Source organism: Leptodactylus fuscus, chromosome 3, assembly GCF_031893055.1.
Source record: "Leptodactylus fuscus isolate aLepFus1 chromosome 3, aLepFus1.hap2, whole genome shotgun sequence".
In the NCBI taxonomy this organism is placed as follows: domain Eukaryota; kingdom Metazoa; phylum Chordata; class Amphibia; order Anura; family Leptodactylidae; genus Leptodactylus; species Leptodactylus fuscus.
In genome coordinates this window covers 228,091,976-228,119,340 of record NC_134267.1, presented here as the reverse complement: position 1 = coordinate 228,119,340, position 27,365 = coordinate 228,091,976, and the positions used below count along the sequence as shown (strand labels likewise).

Here is a 27,365-nt window from a genome sequence, read left to right as displayed (position 1 = left end):
TCGTGGACTTGGTAAGTTCAATTTGATCGAACGTTGCCTACCCCTGAAATGAGCATTTTTCCCCCATAGAGTTTAATAGGATTCGATATTCAATTCGAGTAGTCGAATATTGAGGGGCTACTCGAAACGAATATCGAGTATTTAACTACTCTAGTAAAGAGTAAAAAATGCACAAAACACCATTAAGCACTGGAACTTACACATTAAACTACATATCTTAAGAGGTGGGTTGCTCTAGGAACCCTTGACAATAGGATGCAGCAGCAAAGCATAATACCTCCAATGCATGCCATACTGATGGAACACAGTTTAACTTGCTATGGCATGATAGCAGGCAACAAAGTCTATTGAAAACATCAAGCTAAACAGTTGTAGAAACATTAAGGCTGGTTCACAGCAGCAGTTGTTGTCCGTTTGGGGATTCCACCCCCATTCCTCTTGAAAAATGCAGGGAGAAAAGTTTGGGTGGACTCCATTATAGTCTATTTAAGCGGACTGTGTCTCCATTTTTCGGATCCCCAAGTAGACCAGAAGAACAAGAACCCAAGTGCAGGTGTGAATCTAGTGTCAGTAAGACTTTGCTACAAAGTGCATATATAGGATGCTAGTCCTTTATTGTGTATCAGTTGCATTGAGTACGTGGCCTTGTGGCAACCAATTCAAGGGTCAGGGAATAGGAATAAAGGAAGGAGAGAGGAGTTCGGGTGTGTCTTGCTGTCTCCATTACAGTCTATAATATTTTTACTTTTTATTATCTAGTCCTAGCCTCGAGGGATGGCACAGATTTCAAAAGGTTTGGGGGAATTTGTAGACCCTAATGCAGGGGTAAGGTCCAGTTTAGCTCCAGGTGGGGCCTTAAATGTGAAATGTTGCAAAAGTGATGTGAAAAACAGAAAGAGCTCCATTTTAGCCAAGGTCTCGCCAGCACAGCTTCTTTTACCTAAAAATAATGAAAAAAAAGTTATATAATAATGAAAAGCATCATTGCTATTTTAATAGCGCTCTTGCTTGGTAAAATACATACTTTGTCTCAAGATTTATGTGCAACAAGTCATATTTGGCTACCCAGTGAGTGTCATTCACAGCCTGTCAATAGTCCTTAAAAGGGTTGTTTAAGATTTAGAGAAACCTGTGGGTTGTCTGAGGGGATATAAAAAACAAAACAAAAAAAAAAACATACTAGCCCATCTCTGACACCATTTTTCACCACTGGTTCCCTCTCTGTCAAGTGTCGATGTTCTGAGCTTTATATAACCAAATAAGTGGGCTCAGTGGTCACTGGTAAGGAATGGGTGACATATGTGAGTGATGTCATTGGTCCATCTCCAGCAACCGCTGAGGCCACTGATGGGTCAGGACTTCCAGTGCCACAACCATGGCACGTGACAAAAGGGAACAGCAGTGGATATTTACTCTGGGATGGGTGAATATGCTTTTCTTTTACATCCCCTCCAGTCACCCCATGGATTGCTACAAATCATGGACAACCCCTTTAACCAAATTTGAACTAAGGCTACACCCATTTGTAACCCTGTTACTTACAATGCAGAAGATTTCTCCTCATTTGACATTAATGACCCATCCACAGGATCTTATGGCTAACGCTTTAATGGGTGATCCAAGACCCCATTCCTCCTGCATGAATGCCCACAGTGAGGTGTTTGAGTAGAGCGGAGGAAGAGCATGTACACTGCTGCACCACCCAAAATCTACTCGACACTCTCCGCAAGTACCTTAGATTTTTGAATGGGGTGACAGCATCTTTAGGGGTTGACTAAAGATGACAACTAGAGATGAGCAAACAGTAAAATGTTCGAGATTCGATATTCATTACGAATAGCATCTCAATATTCGACTATTCGAACGAATATCGAACCCCATTATAGTCTATGGGAGAAAATGCTTCGCTACAGGGGATCCGACCATTCAACTCAGGAGAGTCACCAAGTCCACTATCACACCCCAGGAAATGATGCCAACACCCTGGAAAGCAACTGGGACAGCAGGGGAAGCATGTCTGGGGGCATCAAGTACCTTTATTATGTCGGGATCCCTGTCAGCTTGCGATATGCCGGAGCTGACTTTTTCCCATAGGAATGCATTGACCAGCGTTGATTGGCCAGTCTACAACATTCGGCCAATCAACTCTGGTTCTGCCTGAGGAGGCGGGGTCTAAGAGCCGTCCAGAGCAGTTTCCATTCTGGTCCGATTTTAGACTCCGCCTCCTCCGGCAGAACCAGCGTTGATTGGCCAAATGCTGTAAGACTGGCCAATCAATGCTGGTCAATGCATACCTATGGCGAAATGAAGCAGAGCCAGCCGTGCGCTCAGCTTGGCTATTCCTCCTGTCACACACATGTCTGGTGTAACATAGCTCAGCTGTTACACCCCCACCGGTGTCTGCTTACCTGCAGCTCTTTGCTCTTGGTCCACTTCGATCCATGGTCCCAGTTTCAGAGTGCCCTGCCCCCCTCTCCCCGACTATTATTATAGAGGAGGCTTAGAAGATTGTGGGCGGGTACTGGGCGGGGAGACTCCCCGTCCACACTCTCCTAAGCCCTGTTCTCTCCCGACTAGTATTATAGGGAAGGTGGGGCTTAGGAGACCGGGACCATGGATCGAAGTGGACCAAGAGCAAAGAGCTGCAGGTAAGCAGACACCAGTGGGGGTGGGGGGAGGGGGTTTATCACTACACAGCATGGGATACATGAATAGGATAGTCAACAAACAGCCCTGCAGTAGGTACAGTACCTGCTATTCTGGTTATCAAAATATCCAAGACATCTAGACTGGCTGCCATTCTTTAGAAGCTCTCTGTTTTTAAGCCCTAGTAGAGCACTGATGAACATTTTCCAGGTTCCTAAATTGTTCTGAGAGGTAGGGTATTGCCCATTCATAAGTTGACCCTCCAAAAGAGTTATTTGGTTGAAAGATTACCTATTGAGAATGGTATGAAGGCCTCATTCTTTCTGAAATTTCCTTCCGAATCAAGAAAATGTTCTGGGTAAAACCCATCTGGTTTCTCAAAGTATTCTTTGTCTTTGTGTATAGAATGAAGAATTGGGAGGATAGGTGTTCCCTGGGGGAGATAGAGAGGGTGGGAGAAGGTACACATTATCAATAACAGTAGACTCTGTAAAACTTTTGCAGACTTTTACTACATGTTGGACATAGATTTAACTTTTTGTTTCAGGCCAAGGTTTTGACAAGTGGTGATCACAGTATGCTACTGATGTCATGTACTAATTACAGATGGGCAAACCTTTTAAGATTTATTTCATCTTAGGTTCAGACAAAGCAATGCTCCACTTTCAGTCTGAAGTTAGATAGAACAGGAAGTGATATTATACTTATGACATTTGGCTTGCCCATTTCACCACTGTGGCCCAATCACAGGGCAGTGTTGACCCCAGGCGCTGCAAGAAGGCACAAAAGAGGAGAGTATAATTGTTTTTTTAAATTATTTTCAGCACCTCCCCTTAACATTCCCCAGGTCTGAATGGAGACCCCAGGGTATAATTGTGGAAGATCTTAGACCACATGCTCCAGCCTTGGACCACCGACTTGACTGTAGATATACTAATTTGAATATTGAGTGCTGAAATTAATAGCACCAATTGCTCAGGAAGGGTTGGAACTAGAGAAAGAAATTCCAACTGTGTTGGAATCAGTGAAGGGGGACTTTTTAAAAGCTGCAACAAAGTGGTGGAAGTTATGAAAGGTCCTCGAAACAAGTGTTGCCGGTATTATAACACCTGGTTAAAGACCTTTCACTACCTCCACCATTAAGAAATATTGTATATATCTTCACTATAATTTAGACAATGTACTTTTATAACAAACCAGAGGAAAACCTGAGTGTGCTTCCTTAAATAAGACCAGACCCACCCACAACCAAGAGTATACAATGCGTTTCAGGCAACAATGCCCTTTTTCAACTGTACATGAACTGTTTTTGGTGGCTGGATACCTCCAGCCACCCAACACAGTTCATGTACACTTGAGAAAGGGCATTGTTGCCCAAAACGCGTTGTGTTTTCTGAACTTCAATAAAGTGGTTTAATCTTATCGGGGGAGGCACGGATCACTTTACTATGGTCCCTTGGCAACTCATTCAACACCACTGGTGAATTGGGTCCTGCAGCTCACATCTCACGCAGGGAGGAACCCCCTGTGAAACGGTTCTGAGGCGATATTGGTAATTGTGAATCCCTCACAACTCTACCAGGTGAGAGCATATTTGGCACATTGCAATTGTCCCTCATCTTACATAACTTACTACATCATATACAGCTCGGGTGCTGTTCTTGTTTTTGTCTTTGCACAACCTAGTGTATGGCCGTATGTCATGTAAACAATTATAATGATGCTGTGCTCACCTTTGGAATAAAATATCCTCTGAATGTAACATCTTGAGAAGCCGCATGTGGCACAGTAGTCGGTGCAATATCTCCAAAACGTTGAATTTCATGAACTACAGCATCTGTATATGGCATTTGTTTCCTGTGCTCCATTTGTGGTTGAGCTGATCCAATGACTTTATCAATTTCATTTTGCACTTTTTCTGTCAGGACATAGAAATTCATTACAGTCTTATCAAAGGGGTTTTCATATCTATACGTCTTCTTCTTCTTCCTGTATTCCTTATCAAACAGTCAAAGCTGCCACCTCCCCCCAGCTTGCTAAACAGGACACCGTGAAGCATTGAAGCATCACAATTAGGGTTGAGGTGATCTTGAGTTTTCAGGATCGATTTTGAAATCCGATTTCCGATCATTTTTCATTTGAACCTGATCTCGATCCCAATGCAAGTCAATGGGATTTTTTTACTAATCGGAGATTGGATTTTAAAAACAATCCAATTCACTATACAGCATGGAATCTAACAATTGAACGCTTTAATTGTTAGAATCCACGCTGTGTAGTGATTTTTTTAAGCACTAAGAAGCACTAAGATTTTTTTTTTAATCCTCTGGCTACTTAGTCCCCCCTGGTGTCCACTTACCTGCAGAGATGGCTGCTCCGGTGCCCGGTGTTTTTGTTCTTCTTTGCCTCGCTGCCCCCTGCCTCCCAGGTTAGGAGAGTGTTGGCGGGTTAGGAGAGTGTGGGCAGGTACTGGGAGGGGAGACGTCACATCTCCCCGCCCTGTACCCACCCACACTCTCCTAAGTCACAAGCCCCGCCTTCTCCCTAGCTCTTTAACACTAACCTGGTAGGCGGGGCAGCGAGGCGAAGAAGAATAAGAACACCGGGTACCGGACCAGCCATCTCTGCAGGTAAGTAGCTACTAGAGATGTTAGCTAGTCTCCCATTAGAATGAATGGCGTGCAGGGGGTTAAGGCTGTGTACCAGCTGCTTCCATTCATTCCTATGGATCCGCAGCAGAGCCTTCACACTGAGTATACACTCCGCTGAGTCCAGTAGCAAAGCATTGTGGGAAATAATCACTGATCTCGATCCCACCTAAAAAGATCATATTCAGAATTCTGATCACGATCGTGAAATTTTCTCGATCGCCGATCGGAATCCGATTTTTTTTCCGAAAACGATCGCTCAACCCTAATCACAATACTTATGATGATTACTAGAAATCTAATATAACAGCATATCACATATATATGCAAATGTTTCTAGAGAATGGACTCAGTGTTATTTCTGTATGTAAACACACAGATAGCAGACACCAAACTGCAATTAGCTGAAGGACAGTACTATAGAAAAAGTGAGAGCAGTGAGTGACATCATCTGCCCTGTCTTATCATACAGGTTCGGCTCTATGGAAACACTCTGTAAACAATGGAAGGAATAAGTTCACATAGCAGGAAAACAAAGCAGCATTGCTAAAGCAATACATTTTGGAAAACTCTTCAATTGATGTAAGCTAGTAGTTTAAATAGGATCCTTGAGATGGGAATAACCCTTTTATGAGCCTAGGTCATCATATAAACCTTAAAAGTGGCCATTTGGTGGCACATTTTTTTATAGGGTTATAGTAATAGATATGGCTGACGGTCCCCCTACATTCCAATACTGACACTTTCACAGCGATGATAGTGGACTGTTACTCTTCCTGTGCTTCGGATTCTCTAACTGACTGTGACTCTGAGGTCAACCAGCAAGAGTAGAGTGGGGTCAGGGATACGATTAAGATTTTTGGAGTGTCAGCAGAACAGGTTGAAACAGAACAGTTCCCAGGAGTGCCATGAAAAGCTCAGTATTGGCGCACCAAGAAGCTGGAATAGGTAAGAGTAAGCAGTTGCAGTGTATACGCTGCAGAAAATTTTCCTTCCCCTATACCTCCTTTAAAGAGGTTATCTAAGGCTATGTTCACACAGAGGACTTTGAGTCTGATTTTAGGGAATCAACATCAAATTCAGCCATGAATCGGCCTCCTATTGTATTCAATGGGAGAAAGAGAATGGAGAATCTCGCTGAAAAAAATAAGCATCCTGCTCGATGTTGCCAAGGATTCTATGGCCAAGTCAACCACAGAACCCACGGTGCTGGGCGGCCCGTTTATCAGCCCCATTTATCTAAGCCTAATCAGAGCGTAAAAGCATAAAGGGCTTCCCGTTGCTGGAAGTACTGTACCGGAAAAGGGACAGGAATTAGAGTCAGAAGTCCTCCTCAATTTCCATAGGCCAGGTACTTGGAAAGTTTGGATGGTGGTAGAGAGATTCTCAAATGGAGTAAAACTAAAGTCATCACTATCCATATTATCCACTGTAGTACCCAAATACAGTCGACATGTCCACCATTTATTGTCCAGCCATATAGTGCATGTAAGAAACAGGTCCACTAGACTAGATGTTGATGTTTTTATGTTATAATAGGGTATATGTATTTCTCGACCAAGTTACTGGCCAGCCATAGAATGCATCTATAGGCTAGACCCATCAGAAAAAATACTGAGGCCCCTTTCTATGCCCTAATAGGGTGTATAGACATGGGTTGTCTCCTTGGGGCACCTATCTTAATGGACTGTATAATTATAAAGTGTCTTACTTTGTATCTCAGGGTGTTTTATCATTAGCAGAAGACTCCATCTCAATGTGGTTGATGTGGTCTCCATTCCAGCACCAAACAAATCTCCAACGAGGACTGTCAGGTTCTCATTGTGGTAATACTCAGTGGATTCTGTTTTTCCCTGTGAAAATAAGTTATCTATAGATAAGAAGAGACAATATGTTCTCTTCAATTATAGTATACTGACATGTAAAAGTCATTGGCTGTCTGGTTTTCAAAAATATCATGTTTGGCTGAGCCTGAGATTTTTGGGTTTGTGTTGGCCATCTTTTCCGCAATGTCTTCTGGCTTCTTCCAGCCTCCTCAATCGCAGGCCTCAGTGGTCCCCAAATAAGCCTCAGCAGTCCCCTTATTACTGCCATCCATGCCCACAAAAAAAAAAAAGTTTATACTTTCCTGGCTCCTCTTCTAACACTAGCGGAGCTCTTCAGTGAAGCCAGAAAGATATGGGTATATGTCCTTGGCTTCAATGAAGATCTGCACAGGCGCTTGGAGCACCAAGTATAGTTGTTTGGGCTTTATTTTATGTGGGCATGGATGGCATGAGACAATAAACCCCTAGTCCATAAGATCTATCGGTGGTTTAATGTCTCATATCTACCCCACAGAATCTCCTTAATTCAGTTTATCTAAATTAATACATCATTTCGACCCTAAATGCTTGGTGGACATTGGTCGTACCTCTTGTTGCTTAGCTAAGAAGGCATCAACAAGGTTTCTCTGGTCATTTACATCCAGCTCCTTCTTGTATTTTGTGAATGTGGATCTGATAAAGTTTTGAAACTCTCTAAGGTTTGCAAAAATTGTTCTGTGAGGTCCCGGCAACCGGTCCATGAGGGAGGGAAAACTGTTGTACAACTATAGAACGAAATGGAGGAAAAAAATGAAGTTAAAATTGTAATAGTAAGTCATAGTGCATTAAGGTACAGCCTTCCATTACATAGTGTTATGTTATGGTGTTGGAGGAGGTTAAGGCCGGGGCCCCATGGGGTGTAAACGCAGCGATTTGCCTGGGGCGGAAACAGTGGGAAAAATAGCAACGTTTTACAGTCAGGGAAAAGTGGATGGAATTAGCGAATCCCATGCCCACTTTGCGGTAAAAACCATGGTGCGGATAAGCCACGATTTCCAAAAGCGGTGCAGTTTTGGAAATCCCAGCACGTCAGTGATTCCTATGGAAATGCCAGAGGTTTCCCCATAGGTATAATTGTAACAAAGTTCTGAAATCTTTATAAATTTCAAGTAGAATTTTCTACCCAAAATTTTGGGTAGGCTGTGCTCACTGGAGTACTGTACACAGTCCCTAGACAGTAGAGACTGCCTGTAGGAAAACTTTTATTGACCAGGCATTACATAACTCTACTTGGGATAAGTCATCAAATTTGCAATCCTAGATAACCCTTTTACTTCTAACAATGAAATTCTGACTTACCCGAACCCATGGACTTCCGAGGAGTCTTATATTCTCACTAACTAAGTCCATAAGCCTCAGTATGGTCGGATCCTCATAGTCATATCTTTTATTGAGTAATATGGCAACAATTATATTAGTTACAGCAGCATTGATACTGGTGAAATTACCAAAAGGCTTTCCTAAAATAAAAAAAATAAAAAAAAATTATATTTTTTAATCAAAAATATGCAGGCACAAATAATTTTTTCTATTGTCTGAGAAAAATTACACTATATTAATGTGAAACAGAAGATAAATTAGCAATGTCAATCCATGTGCCTGGTTGACTTGACATTTAGGGCATGGTGGAGTAGGGCGCTGAATTTGAGACGTATTCTGCCCTAAATCTAGCTCCTGTTGTTTTCAATGGCAGGTAGAGATCGAAGTAGAACAAAGTAAAAAAATTAAGAGACCTGCTCGATCTTGCCACAAAATCTGTGGCCGATGAATCTGCCAAGCCACCCTGCTGTGACTCACCTGTGGACAATTTGTGCATCGTGGGCATGAATTTTTTTAAAAAAATTGTGGGTTGGTTAGAAACTTTGTGGGTCGAAACAAACTTTTGTAAAATTAAAATTCATGTTCAAAAATATTTGGGGGAAAGGGATGCCTTCTCCCGACATATTATTAGAGATGAGCGAGTAGTACTCGATCCAGTAGGTGTTCGATCAAATACTACGGTATTCGAAATACTCGTACTCGATTGAGTACCACTCGCTGTTCGAAGTTAAGATTCGATGCAGAACCAGCGTTGATTGGCAGAATGCTATACATTGCCAATCAACGCTGGTTCTTCTCTTACCTTTAGAAGTCTTCTCCCTGCGCAGCGTCCCTGCGGCATCTTCCGGCTCTGAATTCACTCTGCCAGGCATCGGGCCTGGGCAGAGCCGACTGTGCATGTCCGCTTGTAGTGCGGGCATGCGTAGTTGGCTCTGCCCAGGCCCGATGCCTAGCAGAGTGAATTCAAGGCCGGAAGATACCGCGGGGATGCTGCGCAGGGAGAAGAATCCAGCCGACCCTCACTCATGGACTTGGTAAGTAGAATTTGATCGAATGTTGCCTACCCCTGAAACGAGCATTTCCTCCCATAGACTATAATGGGGTTCGAAACCCGTTCGAACAGTCGAACAGTGTGCAGCTGTTCGAATCGGATTTCGAACCCTGAACATTTTAGTGTTTGCTCATCTCTACTTATTATAACTCACGCCAGTTTTTCCATACCAGAAATCTATTCCAGTTCTTAACTGGCGTAGATCTCCATTCTGGCACACAAGCATGCAACTGATTCTTCATAAATCCAGGATGGCTTGTAGATGTCAGACTGTTAAGACTGGAGTATGAAATGTCAGTCTTAATAATCGTCCCCTATGTATTGTGTGTGAGCATCTTAAGAAGCCAACATTGTAAAAAAGCAAGATGGTGGTCATCATGCCAAACATGTACAATGCAGAAGACATCCCACCACTCACCTTCAAATGTCTTCAACTTCTGTACTAAACACTCGGCCTCCTCGACGATCTTGTTTTCGATGGTTTTCTTGCCCATTCCATAATCTCGTAGTGTAGAGAGTGTAAATCTTCTCATCACTTTCCAGTTCTCTCCATTGGAAAACACAATACCTAGAGAGTAGACCTATTACATGTTATTGAAGTACAAATATACGGCACTGTAGACTTATTTTTGTATTGACCAGTATGTGATACAATGCACATTATATGGTCGTGTATACATATTGGGTCACATTTATTAAGCTACTTGCAATTTTTTTTTACGTAAATTGAGCCTGAGTTTTTTTTCCTGCCCTACCTTCATTTATGAAGCATTTGCTCCTTTTTTCCAGATGTTATACTTCTCTCATCATGTTTGCTTGTTATCAAGAAAATGGGATGTGGCCTAAATGAGAGACCCTTTTCAAGCTGCATTTAAGATAGGGGCATTTTTTATTTTTTACAATTGCTCTTTTTTGGCCAAAAAAGGTGCCTCCAAACTAACTAACACGTGCGACATTTAACAAGGGGGTGCACCTACATCATAAATAAGCACCACAGTAAAACTAGTCTAAAAAATGGCGCATCTGTAAAAAGTATGGCCAAAAAAATGGAAGCCTAGGCGGTACTGTCATGTAAAAAGTCACGATTATATGATAGTGATAAAAAAATATGAATAAAATTAAACAATAAATTTGCAACATAAAACTTTGGTTTAAGAAATAAATCATTTTCAGATGATCCATTTCAATTAAAGAGGTTGTCCAGGATAAAAACTAATTCCTACACTAATCTAAACAGCCTCCCCCCACCTACTTTCTAAATCACATAATTTACCAAAAATGTAGATTTACTCAAATTCCTGGAGCGATTGTGTGACCATCCCAGGAACATTTTCTGGTTCTCCAGTGATGTTCCGTTTCCCCATTTCCAGAACATCACTAATACCACCCCCCCTCCTCCTCCCCATCATACTTAAGTGTCTTCCTTTCAGACTTCCCCCTGCAGAACGGCTCCACCCATTTTCTAGCTGCCGGCATACGCAATAGTCCCAGCGAGAGAGAATTGCTGGCTGCAGAGCACAGAGCATCGCCAGGACTATTGCACACGTCGACATTCAGAAAAGAGAGAGGATCCGTCTCGCAGGGGGAAGTCTGGACGGAAGACTGGTAAGTATGATCAGGTGGGATGAGTTAGTTGGGAAGGGTTAGTAGTGAACAGGATAGCTAGAGAGACAGGGAGGGGGAGGTAGTGAGAGGGAAATCGCATGAGTCAGCCTACAAGTACCATGATGCTTTAGGTACGACAGCAGGAATCTGTCCATGTAAACAAATGCAGAAGATGCCAGAGGCTCCCAGTGAAAGCCAAAAATCACTCAAAACGCTGCTAAAGGTATTTGAGTGCACTTATTAATCCATTAATAGCACTAACCCCCTTTTTTTTTTTTTTTTTTATAATAATAATTGCCCGGAAAACACCTTTAAACTTGAATACGCCCCATTGAAATTCACCAAAAATTTAAAAAAGAAATTAAAAAAAGTACAGCCCATACCGTGTTCCTTAATTGATTTAGAGAACAAAGGATTATTAGGTCTATCGGAAAAAAACTCTGCATGGTTCATCAGAGCGTCTTTGATGGTGTCGTAACCACATAAAATAACCATTTTCGTCATGCCCATCTGGACACTGAAGACTGAGCCGTACTCCTTAGAGAGCTGTGAACACAAAAATTACAGAACCAATTTGTAATCATCCTGTAAGGTTTTTAAAGTTTTACCAGATTTGCACAACTTTAGTTAGGATACCATAACTTAATGGGGAGGGGGGGGGGGTGTCCGGGATTAGAACAACAGTGACTTTCTTCCAAAAACTGACACTTTTTGCATATTTGCCCTTAGACTGTGTGCGGTATATCAGCCTACTAGCCCCATTTACCACAATGGACCACCACCGCAACGCCTGGCACAACCTAGGAACTAGTGTGGCTCTGTTGCTGGAGTAAAGTAGCCATGTTTGACTATTCTTGGACAAAACCTTTAGGTTTGGTTGGTTATTCATTGGGTGAATCTTTAAATAACTTCAATGGAACAAAGTGCAGGAATTATATCCAGGTGTAAAGAAAAAAAAAAATCTATTACTCACCTGTCCTAAGCCCTGCTCCATCAGCCCCAGACTAATGACCAGTTTTTGGGTTATGTCTGCCAATTTGAAAATGTCACTCGGTCCCCACAACAATGCCAAGGTCTGTGCAAGTCATCACACTTCACTGGTCCCTATGTAACTGCTGTTGCCAATCACGTCTCAACAATGATGTGGGGGCCAAGTGCCATCATCAGGATGGCGGGTGGAACTCTAAAAGATAACCAGAAAACTGGCAGTCGTGGGGCATAGGATTTTGCACTTCTCTGTGCATTCTGGTTATTATACTCTTCAGGCCCAGAATATACCAGATTTTCATAGTACATTAAATTCAGACCTAATTTGTCCAGCGCAAAACAAATTTGGAGTGAATTTTTGTGAAACAAATTTAACAAGATCTGCTCATTTATAGCACAAGCCATGGTCAACAGGACACAGTCAAAGGTAGAAGACATGTGGATTCCAATATTTTCATTACCTGATAAAATGTTTTATGGGGCTTTGACATGTCCAACTTCAGGATGTTTCCCAGGATTGGTAAAGGCTTTGGCCCAGGTGGGAAATTGTTGTATTTCCCTTGTTTTTGACTGCTGAAAACATTGATCAAGAAGAAGACGACAATGATGGACAGGAGAACTGTGACCAGCTCCATGGAGGACGTGAGCTCTGTATGACATAGGGGAAGAAGACAAAATATAAGTGACCTTCTGTATACAAAAATGGATATATTTATAGGGCATGTCAACTTTCACAACCATTTAATTAACATTTTACTGCATCTAGACACGCAATGCAAAAAGCCATGACTTACACTTGTCCTGCTATTTTGTGTATACCTTTCCTGTGCAAACCTTTGTGTCTCCAGGGTCTCCTGAAACACATTCACATTTCTTCCATCTGCCCGGTACTTCAAACATACTGAAGGTTAGTTAGTAGAGATGAGTGAGTAGTACTCGATCGAGTAGGTATTCGATGGAATACTACTGTATTCAAAATACTCGTACTCGATCAAGTACCACTCGCTATTCGAATGTAAAAGTTTGATGCAGAACCAGCATTGATTGGCCGAATGCTATACAGTCGGCCAATCAACGCTGGTTCTTCTCCTACCTTCAGAAGTCTTCTCCGTGCAGCTTCCCCGCGGCGTCTTCCGGCTCTTCATTCACTCTGCCAGGCATTGGGCCTGGACAGAGTCGACTGCGCATGTCCGCTTGTAGTGTGGGCATGCGCAGTCGGCTCTGCCCAGGCCCGATGCCTGGCAGAGTGAATGAAGAGCCGGAAGATGCCGCGGGGATGCTGCAAGGAGAAGACTTCTCGGAGAATCCAGCCCGACCCTCACTCGTGGACTTGGTAAGTCCTATTTGATCGAATGTTGCCTACCCCTGAAACAAGCATTTTTCCCCCAAAGAGTATAATAGGATTCAATATTCGATTCGAGTAGTCGAATATCGAGGGAATACTCAAAACGAATATCGAATATCGAACATTTTACTGTTCGCTCATCTCTATTAGTAAGAAATAGGAGACAAGAAAGAAGTATAACCGCAGGATTGTACTACACCTGGTTTGCTACAATGGCGACGTCTGCATTGAAACTAGAGATTAGTAAACCATTCTATAATAAATTATCCAAAAGTCCTGACTTTGGCAGAACCCAAGATTTTGAGGTTCGCCATTAGAGATGAGTGAACCTTCAAAGATCTTATCATTTTGGATCAAACAAATTTGAATAGAATTTTTTTTTTTTTTTTAAATGTACTAGAAAGAAATATTGTTGAAGAGAAATTCCTATACTTCTCTACAATTAGGCGCGTTGGAGTACTGAAACTAGGCTACATGTACAGTGAGTTTTTACTGTCCCCCAAAACAGATTTGTGTTCTGCAAAAAAAAAAAAAAAAAATTAAAAAATGTCCGCATTGCATTAGTATCCACAATCACAAATCCATGAAAAGACTTGTAGGATCCCCTACACTTGTATGTTTGAGTATGGAATAGGACCTTCTGCGGATGGTTTATAAAAACTACACCCGTGTATTGGGCCATAGAAATGAATGGGTCTGTGTACTATCAGCAATTCTGACTATACTGAAAACTACGGCCCTGTGCACAGGACCTGATCAGATTTATTTCTGTGGGATTTTTTTTCCTTTGTTTCTAGAATTTTCTTCCCAATCTCACATTGTTTGATAACTTTAAAGGGGTATTCCCACGTCGCATACTCACCAGTCTTCACTGCTGTAAAATCTTTTTTCTTCCTAGTTCCTTGCGTCATTTGGTGGGTGGGGTTTCACATGCAACCTGCCATTTAGCCCCGCCCCCAAATTAGCGTGTAACTCCACCCACCACATAGCGTGATCCTATGGGGCGGCTGAAGGGCCTGTGATGTCATCAAAGGTCCTCAAACAACACTATATGCACAATATTGGACTATGAAGTACACGCAAGAGCAACTCCACTCTGTGTTACATACAGAGACTGCCTGTCTCTGCCATAATGAACACAATTGAATTAGCTAGCCTGATAACTGGGAGAACAGAAGACGAGTTCAGAAATGAAAGCAGCTCCTTTTCTCTATCTAAGATCAGGAAGCTAGGTCACATGGTGCAGACACAGGAATAGCTAGAAACACAGGCTCACTCCCGTGCACTTAGCCCCTCCTCCCTCCCCCCTAAGAGCAGCAGATACATCACTTGACTTTTGAGCAGATAAGTCAAGGGCTGTGTCAACAATGAATTGAATAAAGTAAGATAGTGGACAAACAAAGCAGTTTTGCTGAAGCAGTGTATTTAGGAAAAGTCTTACATCCACATTAACAAGCAGTATAGATAGGATCCTTGTGATAGGACAACCCCTTTAAGCCCCACCCTTATATGCCCAGCACGTTCCCCATTTCTAGATAAGATAATCCTTTAATAGTCCCACCATGGGGTTCTAGCACCTTTGTACAGATTCCACATTTTCCTATCCCTCATGTTATATATTGTAGCTTCTTATCACCAAATAGCAATAAAGAGAGACTATGTAGAAGAAGGGCTAATATTCAGGTAGGGAAATAACCAGAGGGCAAAGGGGATTGGGTGAAAAGTAGAAAAATATGACAAAGTATTTTTTTTTAGGATCTCAACTCTATGTGTCCAAACAAAATGAGTATTGGACTGAGATACTTCAGACACGAGAAGGGATTATACTTTAATAAAATAGTCAAAGACCACCATGAACTAGAGACTGAACCATAAAGAAACCATTGCTGTACTCCACGGGTCACCATTCTTGGGCCATGCTAATGTATTGGAACTTCTCTGGTAGTCGAGTCAAACCCATAGAGAGACCAGAGATCTTATATCTTATATGGCAGAAGGGCATTTGTCCCCAAAACTGCCATCACTGGCCCCACATTGTTGGACTTTAGCTTTCTTTCCAATGTTGTGGTGCAATACTATTATTAAGTTTTATAAAAATAAAAAGTGTCCTTGGTCTTACTTGTGTTTCCGCAGCTTGGTGAGCACAGAGGAGACAACTCGCTGATCCAGTCTTCTCTCTTCTGTCTCCGCGTACAATGGATTCTCTTTTTTGCTGTAACATAAGTTGATATTTAACTTGCAGAGAATTGTCCTCCCCCAATTAACTGTTTCCTGTACTAGAGTACATAGGCCAATAACACACAGCTATATTTCAATGTGCAATATATGTTATTGAGAAATGTCAAGGCTATACATAGCAACAATAATACAGAGAGATACTGATGGAACAATTACATTGATACAAGATTTCTTTTCCAATATCTCTATCTTATAAAAATGAATTTCTGTCTGTCTGTCTGTTCTTTATGCGCCACCAAACGACTGAACCGATCTTCACCAAATTTGGCACACAGATACTTCAGGTATCCGGGAAAGTTTAAGATGAGAACCCAACTCACTCAGACGTACCATTCTGGAGATACAGCTTTCCCAAGATACAGCTTTCACTCATATTCCAACTGCAATACACACAGTCACTGCACATGTATAATCCAACACTGATAACCAAGCTGAGAAACACACATCAGAGGATTAGATACACAGATCAGCACACAATGTCATATGTCAGAGGATTAGATACGCGCGTCTGCACACAGTTCCACAAGCCGAAGGATTAGATACGCACGTCTGCACACAGTTCCACTTACCAGAGGATTAGATACATGTGTCTACACAAAATACCACACACTATGCTAGATACACAGGTCAGCAGACAGTATACATGGCAGAGGATTAGATACACACATCTGCACACATTTTTACACGCCAGAGGATTAGATATGTGCGTCTGCACAAAGTACCACATGCTGCAGGATTAGATACACAGGTCAGCACACATTATCACATGCCAGATGATTAGATAGACACATCTGCCCACAGTTCCACATGCCAAAGGATTAGATACACGCGTCTGCACACAGTACCACACGCTGGCCGATTAGATACATGCCACTGCACACAATACCTCATGCCGGAGGATTAGATACGCGCCACTGCACACAATACCATATGCCAGAGGGTTAGATACGCACCACTGCACACAATACCACATGCTGGAGAATTAGATACGCACGTCTGCACACAGTATCACATGCCGACCAGAGGATTAGATACGCACATCTACACACAGTTCCACACGCCACAGGATTAGATATGCGCTACTGTACACAATACCACACGCCGGAGGATTGGATACGCGCCAATGCACACAGTTACACAGGCCACAGGATTAGATACACACATCTACACACAATTCCACATGCCGGAGGATTAGATACGTGAGTCTGCGCACAGTTAAACATGCCAGAGGATTAGATACGCACCTCAACACATTGTACCACATGCCAGAGGATTAGATACGTGCGTCTTCATACAGTTTTACATGCCGGAGGATTAGATACGTACGTCTATACAGTTATACATGCCGCAGGATTAGATACGCATGTCTTTACACAATACCACATGCTGCAGGATTTGATACACGTCTGCACACAGTTCCACATGCCGCAGGATTAGGTACGCGTGTCTGCGCACAGTTCCACACACTGGAGGATTAGATATGCACGTCTTTACACAATACAACACAATGGAGGATTAGATACGCGCCACTGTAAACAATACCACATGGTGGAGGATTAGATACGCACTACTGCACACAATACAACACGGGGAGGGTTAGATACACGTTTCTGCACACAGTACCACATTCCAGATAATTAGATACGCATGTCAGCACACAGCACCACACGTCGGAGGTTTAGATACATACGTCTGTACACTGTTACACAAGCCGCAGGATTAGATAAGCACATCTGTGCACACTTCCACATGCCGGAGGATTAAATATTTATGTCTTTACACAATACCACACGATGGAAGACTAGATATGCGCCACTGCACACAATACCACACGCCAAAGGATTAGATACACACTATTGCGCACAATACCACACAGGGAATGTTAGATACACGCATCTGTACACAGTACTACATGCCAAAGGATTAGATATGCATGTCTGCAGACAGTACTACTCACTGGAGGATTAGATACGTGTGTCTGCACACAATACCTCACGCTGGAGGATTAGATACACAAGTCAGAACACAGTACCACACGCCGGAGGATTAAATACGCATGTCTGCACACAGTACCACAAGCCGTAGGATTAGATACACGCGTATGCACAAAGTACCAAGCGCCAGAGGATTAATCCGGAGTGGAGTATCGCGACTGGATGCCAGTGCACTGCATTGACATCATCACAACTACCGGTTTTTGGTCCAGAATCTAAGGCGGCCTCCGTGTCAAATTCCAGACCAAAAAACTCAGTTTGAACTCAGCCTTAAGATAAGTCAATCCACTCTTAGGATCCGTTCCCACAGATTAACACGTGTCAGAGCGAGGCGCTACAAAACAGATCCCATGACTTCAATGGGTGCCAGCTTAGGCGCTACCCATTGATATCAATGGGTTATAAAGCCTCCCATTGATTTCAATGTGTAGCACGCGTAAGCCGGCACCCATTGAAATCAATGGGATCTGTTTTGAAGCGCCTCGCTCTGACACGTGTTTATGTGTCTAAATGAATGGCACGTTACTCCATGGGAACGGAGCCTTAATCGTTGTCAGAAGAGTTTGGATTAACCTCAAGTAGAAATTGTGAGTTCTTGATGGGACAATAGTTCTTACAAGGTCCCGGATGGTTGACCCTTTGACCCGTAGGAAGCACAAGTGAGCACTGCATACACTTTCTGATATAATGAAATGCATAATATATCATTGCCATGGTTTCAAAGAAAGCTCCAGTGAAACTAGTCAGTTGTCTGCTACTTTGTAGGACTACTGTGTGAGCTGTGTGAGTGTGTTTTAATAAAAAAACAAAAAAAACTGGGGCTTAAAAATTGTTGGCCTCTATGTTTTTTTTTTCCCAATAAACCGCAAGTAACCATAAAGTAAGCTGGTGTAAGCAGCCACAAGAAAATGTCCTCGGGCGTGCGCAGTCTGCTCTGCCCGAGGCCCGATGGAAGAGCCAACTGCGCATGCCGAGAAGTTTGAAACCCAGGACGAAGAAGAAACAGGGAGAGGCTGTTCCAGGGAAAGATAGAGGCGGTGTTGGAGAGTTCTCTCGCAGTATTGGGGACGCCCCTTGTGCTGCGAGAGAACTCATTTTCATACAGAAGAAAACCGGGATTTCTACCAAATGGCGGCGCGGAGAAGACATCTAAAGGTAGGAAAAGAATAGCCTTTCTTAAGGCTATTCTTATGTATTAGGGATAAAAAAAAAAAAAAAAAAATGTGATTCCAATGAATGGATTCCTTTTAAGGCTTCCAGTTTAGCTCTAACCAAACCCAGGGCCAGAGCTTTGACCCCAGGTCTATAATCAAACCCAAAACCTGGACATGGATTCCAGTCTCCTTTCATAAAGGAGAGCAGCCATCTTAATGGGAGGTATCTTTCCCCTGCCTGCCTACACCAGGTTATCTTCTCATACATGTAGTGCCCCTGTCTAATAACCAGCCATGATGTCCTTATTTTGGTCAGATTATCTTCTCATACATGTAGCGTCCTCCTTTTAACCAGTCATGATGTCCTTATTGTGGTCAGGTTATCTTCTCATGCATGTAGTGTCCTCCTGATAACCAGCCATGATGTCCTTATTTTGGTCAGATTATCTTCTCATGCATGTAGCGTCCTCCTGATAACCAGTCATGATCTCCTTATTGTGGTCAGGTTATCTTCTCATACATGTAGTGTCCCCTCCTGATAACCATAACAAGGACATCATGGCTGGTTGGGTTATCTTCTCATACATGTAGTGTCCTCCTGATAACCAGCCATGATGTCCTTACTGTGATCAGGTTATCTTCTCATACATGCAGTGTCCTCCTGATAACCAGCCATGGTGTCCTTATTGAGGTCAGGTTATCTTCTCATACATGCAGTGTCCTCCTGATAACCAGCCATGATGTCCTTATTGTAGTCAGGTTATCTTCTTATACATGTAGTGTCCTCCTGATAACCAGCCATGATGTCCTTATTGTGGTCAGGTTATCTTCTCATACATTTAGTGTCCTCCTGATAACCAGCCATGATCTCCTTATTGTGGTCAGGTTATCTTCTCATACATGTAGTGTCCTCATGATAACCAGCCATGGTGTCCTTATTGTGGTCAGGTTATCTTCTCATACATGTAGTGTCCTCCTGATAACCAGCCATGATGTCCTTATTGTGGTCAGGTTCCCTTCTCATACATGTAGTGTCCCTGTCTGATAACCTGTTCATAATCAGGACATCATGACTGGGTTTCTGACAAGTACCAGACCATAAATAGTTCCTTCATTTATGGTCATTTCCATTGGCAACCGATCAAGACAACAGATGTCACCACTAAGACGGTTAAAGGAAATCTTTAAAACTCTGCAATTTATATACATATGCAAAAGTGTTTAACTTTTCATTGTCTACAAAATATATATGGTTATGTTCATGGGAAAATAGCTTTAGCCCGGGGCCCCACATAGTGAGCCGCAGAAAAAAAACATGGCGGAAACATATTACGTTTTTTTTCCATAGTTTTTTTTCACAGGGAAACTGCAGAATTTCTTTGGAAAAAAAATAGTTTTTCTAGATCTGAACCCTAAGGGGTTTGATCAATAATAAAATATACTACAATATTTCTGTGATATAGGATGCTTGCATACATACTGTATATACCGCACTTCTATTACTCTCCTCCCGTGGCAGGTGAGACAGTGGCAGGGAAAGTGGTTGAGGATCATTATGTTTTCCCAAAATTTCTCTCTTTTGTGTACTGGATCTCATTGAGGGAATGTTGGGTGAGACATAAGTATCCTTAGTAAAGGTTAGTTGTGCTGGAGATACTTGGTGGGATCAGTTTCCCGGTATGGATTGTCAGTGGATCGGCAGACAGGTAGGTACTGGGGCTGCTACTCCCTGCTTGTCCAGCACGGGTCGTCCATGTACCTCACCCCAGGTGTTGGAGATCAGATTATTACTGGAGTATAAAGCTGTGTGGGGTGTGCACCTCAGAGCCATGTGTGATAGAACCTGTCTGAGATACTGACGCCTTCTAGTCTGCAACTTTGCTTTAGTCTATGTTGGTGAGACAGCTTGTTTATTGAACTGAGATTTTTTGTATATAATGCTGCTAAATGAAAGCATACCCATGATCACACTAAACTTTTGTGTGACTGCATTTGGACCCATTTTGCCCACTGCTACAGAGTTAATCCTTTGTACAGGGTATAATATAAGACAATGGTGTTGGGTAGCATTAGTATCTTTGCAGCATGAGAGTCCTAGGTTTGAATTCTGCCAAGAAGAACATCTGCGAGGAGTTTGTATCCCAGGAGGCCAGAAAAGAACCTGGAGGGAGTATTGGCACCCTGAGGATGCCCGCTAAAGGTGAGGGAAAAGTGTAGATGACCTATAATATTTACCCAGGTCCTCCACTTATGGTACTCTGGGGTATGATGAACCGGAGACAAACTTTCAGAGATTTTCCTATCTTGTGTAAGTACTAAAGAGGCTGCCGCATCTTCAAATAGATGGTCAGTCGAGGACTCGGCTCTTGTATCTCTGTCTTCCTTAATTGATAACCTAAGGTCCAGTTCACATCTGTGTTCGGGTTTCTATTTGGTGAGTCCACATGGGGACTCCTTAACCAGAAATGTATCCACATAAAAATCTGTTACCTAAGGAAACCATGGGACTCCATAGACTATAATGGCGTCCATGTGGTTTCTGCACAAAAAGTATGGATAGAAAACCCTTCCCCCTCCAAGGTGTCCCAGCACTGAGGGACCTAGATCCACCATACTGAAGTCCAATAAAAAATGTCTCCTATTGTAAAGTTGTGAGATCTAGGAGGTTGCTGTAAATACTCTTGGTCTTTATGGCAACCATGGAACAAGCTGACCATGTTTCTTACAGAGCTGTCTTAGTCTTGCTATGAGTACCCTGAAATAATAACTTATTCCATGTTTATTGGAATATTATGTCCTAAATCTGGAGTTGGCAATTGCTGGCACCATGTATGATCTATCCAGGCTTGTTTAGGAAAAGTCTACACTATATGTTCTCCTATACAATATAACCCTTAGTCAATGTTTCATACCAAAGCTAGACACGAAATGTGACTTTGGAACGTTCCTACACATTATAGGGCTTGGTATATTCCAAAAACTATAAAGTTTCATGTAACAGGCTTTGACCCACTGTGGCATCAACCCTTCCACCCACCTCAACATCTTTCTGAATCCAATATGATTATATACCGTAGTATATCTCCTGATACTTGTCTGGTTTCTGTAGGTCAGGATGGCAGAGGATGCCCTGAAAACATGTGCAGTACAAATATACCAGACTCGGGATACCTACAGGGAGAACTGGATGTAATATTACAATTTCCCATCTAGGACACTCCCAATTACTATGTCATGTCTCAAGAGCTGGGAACGGAAGGAACGATGCACGAATATGTCCAGTCAGAGGTAGGTGGCTCTAAGAATATACAGATTCTGCAACAAGTTTGACCCCCTACTTAATCAACCCGAACTCCCATATCAACATCTGTCACAATCCAGTATATATGCTAGTATATCCATGTATCTCATGATGCTTATCTGATTTCTGTAGGTTGGGATGGCAGAGGAGTAACCGAAGAGATGTGCGGGGCAAATATCCACTGATCTGGATTACATCCATGTAGAAGAAAATCGTGTACAGAGACTTGAGAGCGGCCAGTATGCTGATCGTGGACAGGGATGGCTAACCTCAAGCTAGGCGACTTTGGATTGACTGGTGTTCAGTAGCTTGGTTACCTCCATAGACCATTCAACTCTTATCCCTGGTGTGGAACCCTAGGCTTTTGAGGTACTTCTTACTTAAAGGGAGTCTATCATTGTAGTCAGTAGTTTTGAGATGGACATGCCTTTTTAGATTCTCCCTGCCATTTCGTTGTAATCTTGGTTAATAACTTTATGTAAATGAGCCCACGGAGCACCCTGGGCATTCCCTAGGGCCTCTGAGCACCCCCTTCCTTGCATCATATCTTTCATTCCACCCTCTTCTCCCATCTTGCTCTGGCAGTGCTCGGGCATACTGAGCAGTGAACTACACCAAAATGGCCGTCTGACGTGCTACTGCAACAGCCATATTGGTGTAGTGCGCTGGAGAACTGAGCAGGCTTCTCAATATGCCTGAGATATGAATTGCCAAGCGAGATGGGAGAAAAACAGGGCACAGTATGCGGGGAGGAGGGCACAGTATGCAGGGAGGAGAGCAGACGAAGCACAAGCACTGGAGGGGTGGAATGAAAGGTATGATGCAGGGGGTGCTCAGTGGACTCATATTTACATAGTTATTAACCAGTATTACAATGGAACCATGGGGAGAATCTAAAGAGAAGGTGGTATTAGTAGGATAGCCTTTTAAAAGCTATTCAGGCATGTCTCTCTCAAACCACTATCTCCAATGATAGACTCCCTTTAACTGGATATTGGAGCAAGACCGGACCTTGGAGCAAGAAAACAGGATGCACCAACCCTACATCCACTGACAACAACCGTCACGCCTTGTGCCTCAATCCATTATATCGGGAAGGTAACATTAGGAGACATAAGTGTCCAACATGATCCCACCCCCTCATCCAAGAATCCAGTGTTCTTGGTCTTAAACTATGTTAATATACCATGCAATGATGACATGCTGACCTGTGATACCAAGATGGTAGAGGAGAATGGGGAGTTGGTAACGTTCATTTTAGAATACTGTGAAGAACCCATATTCATCTTGCCAAGCCTCATGAACCAGACCTAACTACTGTCCATCATTGTCCGACAACTATGGATGGACTCTGAAGTAGATATGACTGTAGTGTCTTTGCTTGGACAGTAGGAGAATCATTCCTGTAAGATCCTGTTGGTTGAAATTCTAAGCGATGGTAACCAGAAGAAGCCTCAGTGAGTGAGTGTGCTAGGTAGACTGTGTGTATATGAAGGGAGGGGGAGAGATGTGGGGTGCAGGGTGGACTGTGTATGGGGGAATGTGGATAGCTAGGGGTGCAGGGTGGACTGTGTATGGGGGAACGTGGAGAGCTGGGGGTGCTTGTGTGTGCTCTGTCCACTGAAGGTACATTGGGGCGAGGGGGTGGGGAGTCTGGAGGTGTACAGTAGGCTCTGGGAGAATGAAGGAATCTTTCAGATCTGTGTTAGGTTTGCATGAGGCACAATGAAACTCCTCCACTGGCTGTGCATGTGTGAGTGATAGTGTGCTTTAGGATAAGGACTTAAGTAAGGGTGAGTTCACATTTGCACCTGGTCTCCGGTTTAGCCAATCCGGCCAGTTTCTGTCTTCTGCCTTGTGAAACTGGACAGGTGACAAACCTGGCAGTCAACTTTCATTTTAATGGATATGCAGAGGTGACCACCCATGAGTCGTCTGTCTGCAGGGAAACCAGTGTGGCTTTTTTTTTTTTTTTTTTCTCCTCTGGACACAGTCCTGCATGTCTGACTTTGTTCGGCTAAAAAAAGTGGTTTCCCTGCAGACAGAAGACAAATATGGGCGGTCACATCTGCAAACCCATTCAAGGGAAAGCTGACTGCCTGATACAATTTTAAAAAGTGATCTTAATTTGCTCAGGTTTTGCTGTGTGTATTATATATATATATATATATATTTTTTTTTTTTTGCTCTATCTAATTTTGACAAAAATGTAATAAAAATGTCATCAACTTAAGTCTAGTGTGTTTAGTGTCATAACTGTAATAACAAATCCATCAATTATGATGACTATAACATCACCATATGTTAATGTGAATAAAGATAGCATGAGTAATGGCACCCTAAGGCTGGGTTTACACAGGGGTGTTTGAACTGGATTTTGACGCAGGGACCGCCTCATAATCCAGTCCAAAAAGAAAACAAAAAAACCCCAGCTAGCTGCGACTGGATGCCGCTGCAGTGCACCAGCATCCAGTTACGGCATTCTGCTCTGGATTAGGCCCAAGTTCCCCTATACCAGCTGCGTAACCTAGCACAGCATGGATCAATAGCCCAGTGAACATCACAACATCCCCTCTCTTCCTGCACATCTCGCAGCGGTCCGCTCTGCCAAAGGTTTTGGGAGGAATCTGCTCTGGATTCAGCAGTGAAATCTGCAGCAAATTCCTTCGTGAACACAGCCTTGTTCTGTAGCTAGTTAGGAGCCATCTTAGATGGTAGTTGTCTATTCTACCAGTCATTAGATCATTAGTCTGTAAGAGATGTTTATCGCCCAACTGTTATATTATTTATAACCAATGTATTTTACACTGAATAGGGTTGAGCGATCAAGATCGGATTCCGATCGGCGATCAAGCAAACTTCACGATCGTGATTGACTGGAGAATGATCGGAAATTGGATTTTAAAATAGAACCTGAAATCTCAAGATTGGCTCAACCCTAACACTGAGCTGCGAATTAACCAACCAAGCATGCTGTGTACCACACTTATCAAATGTTTTAGACACTTTTCAGATGTGACCTAATGGGAAATGGGTATGGCCTAACATGTGACAAATTCAGCAAAAACTTTAATCCAAGTAATAGGAGGTTTACACTTGGGTAGGACAGTCTAAGCCAGGGGTAGGGAACCTTTAGCTCTCCAGCTGCTGTGCAACTACAACTCCCAGCATGCTCCACTCACTTTCATGGGAGTTCCAAGAACAGCAGAGCAAGTGTGCATGCTGGGAGTTGTAGTTTTGCAACAGCTGGAGAGCCGAAGGTTCCTTACCCCTGGTCTAAGCAGTTCAGATTTATCAAAGCACATTGGGAATTTTGATGGTCTGGTGCGGTTTAAGACTGTCTAGCCTTGGATGACACTGTCTGGTTCTTAGACAAATTACTAAATCTGGACCACTGTATTATATGGTTTTATGACCTAGAAAAGTGTATCTGTCTTCAAAGATAAGGCTCTAGTTTCATGTTACCAATTACACTGATTAAATTTTTGATCAAAGAGTTGGCGTCAATTGTCTCCTACCTTTGGTCCGCGTTGCAGGGAAGACCTGGGTCATCAGGATTGGCAAATTGGGATTTGCCAGGGTTCTGTTTCCTTGCAGCTGGATCCCTTCTGCAAGACTTGTGGATCAACTTGATTTACCTTTACTGACATTTACGCTAGGTTCACACACTGTCGGGGTTTCCATTGGGGAGGGGGGAGGGGGGGCACTTGGGGGTGAAGGTGAACCTAGCCTTAGTTTGCTTTGCTTTATTAGATAAGGTATGGACTCCCAAGTGAAGTTTTTTAAAACTTTTATGCACACCAGTTTAATATACATGATTAAAATTTGGCAAAAAATATATATAATATAAAATAAAACTCTTTAAAATTGTCTTTCAAATTGCACAATGTTTAATATGAAGATAGTTAGGCAGCCCCCGTGGACATTATCTGCAATGTGAGCTGAGCTGCAGTTATGTCAGTATGTGAGATGTGGACCAAGCTTGTGAGGTTGACTTCAAAACATTCTTATGTGGAGAAAAATCAAGATTTGATCATATCTATAAATTTTAAAAATGGCCACTGATTGTTCATAGAGATGAGTGAGTAGTGTTCGATCGAATACTACGGTATTCGAAATACTCGTACTCGATCGAACACTACTAGCTGTTCGAAGTTTAAGGTTCGATGCAGAACCAGCGTTGAGTGGCAGATTGCTATACATTACCAATCAACGCTGGTTCTTCTCTTACCTTTAGAAGTCTTCTCTGTGCAGCGTCCCCGCGGTGTCTTCCGGCTGGAATTCACTCTGCCAGGCATCCAGCCTAGGCAGAGCCAACTGCGCATGACCGCGCATGCGCAGTAGTCTCTGCCAGGCCCAGATGCCTAGGCAGAGTGAATTCCAGCCGGAAGAAGACTTCGAGGAGAATCGAGCCCGACCGTCACTCGTGGACTTGGTAAGTATAATTTTATCGAATTTTGCCTACCCCTGAAACGAGCATTTCCCCCATAGACTATAATGGTGTTGGAACAGTGTGTGGCTGTTCGAATCGGATTTCGAACCTCGGACATTTTAGTGTTCGCTCATCTCTAATTGTTCAGAATTGATAGGTCAGTTAGTACTGTGCGTTCTCCCAGAATTATAGCAAAGTGATTCTACCGTACAATCAAACTCATAAACCTGCAATACAATTAAATTAGAGGAGCTCTCCAACCACCTGCACTGCACTATTGCTATACCACCCATAAGCCATGAATAGTGCCGCATGTTGGATGCCACTGGGTAATTTTTCAGACATGAGTCCTAATAATTTTGTCTGGTCGTAGTGTTCCCTCCCTGGCCCACCTTGCTCTACACCCCGCCATGACAAGTGGGAAGCACAGTGCCTCCGTGGATAGCACTGTGTATACCAAAAAGTGTGTATGGGTCATGAATGCCTATGGAAAAACGAATGGTAAGAAGTGGATGCAAACTCCCAGTTTAACCCTATACACTGCGCTGACTCTCTTTTACACATTTAGCACTTAAATGTGTAATTTTTTTGGAACATTTTATCAGATAAATGTGCAACCTGTGGTCTAATTGATGGTGTATCAGTAGCACATGTTATGTGTTGTGACAACCATTATGACCAACCTAAAAATATTGCAAAAATGGGAAAACAAGCAGAGAGCAGAATGAGAATTTTGCAGTCAATTTGCGTAACATAATTTTATGTTTTATTTCCTGGTC

The 27,365-nt window shown here is 42.8% G+C and overlaps 1 protein-coding gene across 1 annotated transcript; it reads right to left on the bottom strand.

Annotated features, from left to right (window-relative positions):
* Positions 1-761: 761 nt before the first annotated feature.
* On the bottom strand, positions 762-18,234 carry LOC142198584 (cytochrome P450 2K4-like). Its single transcript, XM_075269613.1, has 10 exons — positions 18,226-18,234; positions 12,584-12,769; positions 11,519-11,681; positions 9,949-10,098; positions 8,459-8,619; positions 7,708-7,884; positions 7,006-7,147; positions 4,380-4,564; positions 2,938-3,079; positions 762-940 (listed from the first exon to the last, which is right to left on the bottom strand). The coding sequence occupies exons 2-10, from the start codon at positions 12,755-12,757 to the stop codon at positions 762-764; spliced, it is 1,473 nt and encodes a 490-aa protein (XP_075125714.1). The 5' UTR covers positions 12,758-12,769; positions 18,226-18,234.
* Between the last annotated feature and the right edge of the window lie 9,131 nt (positions 18,235-27,365).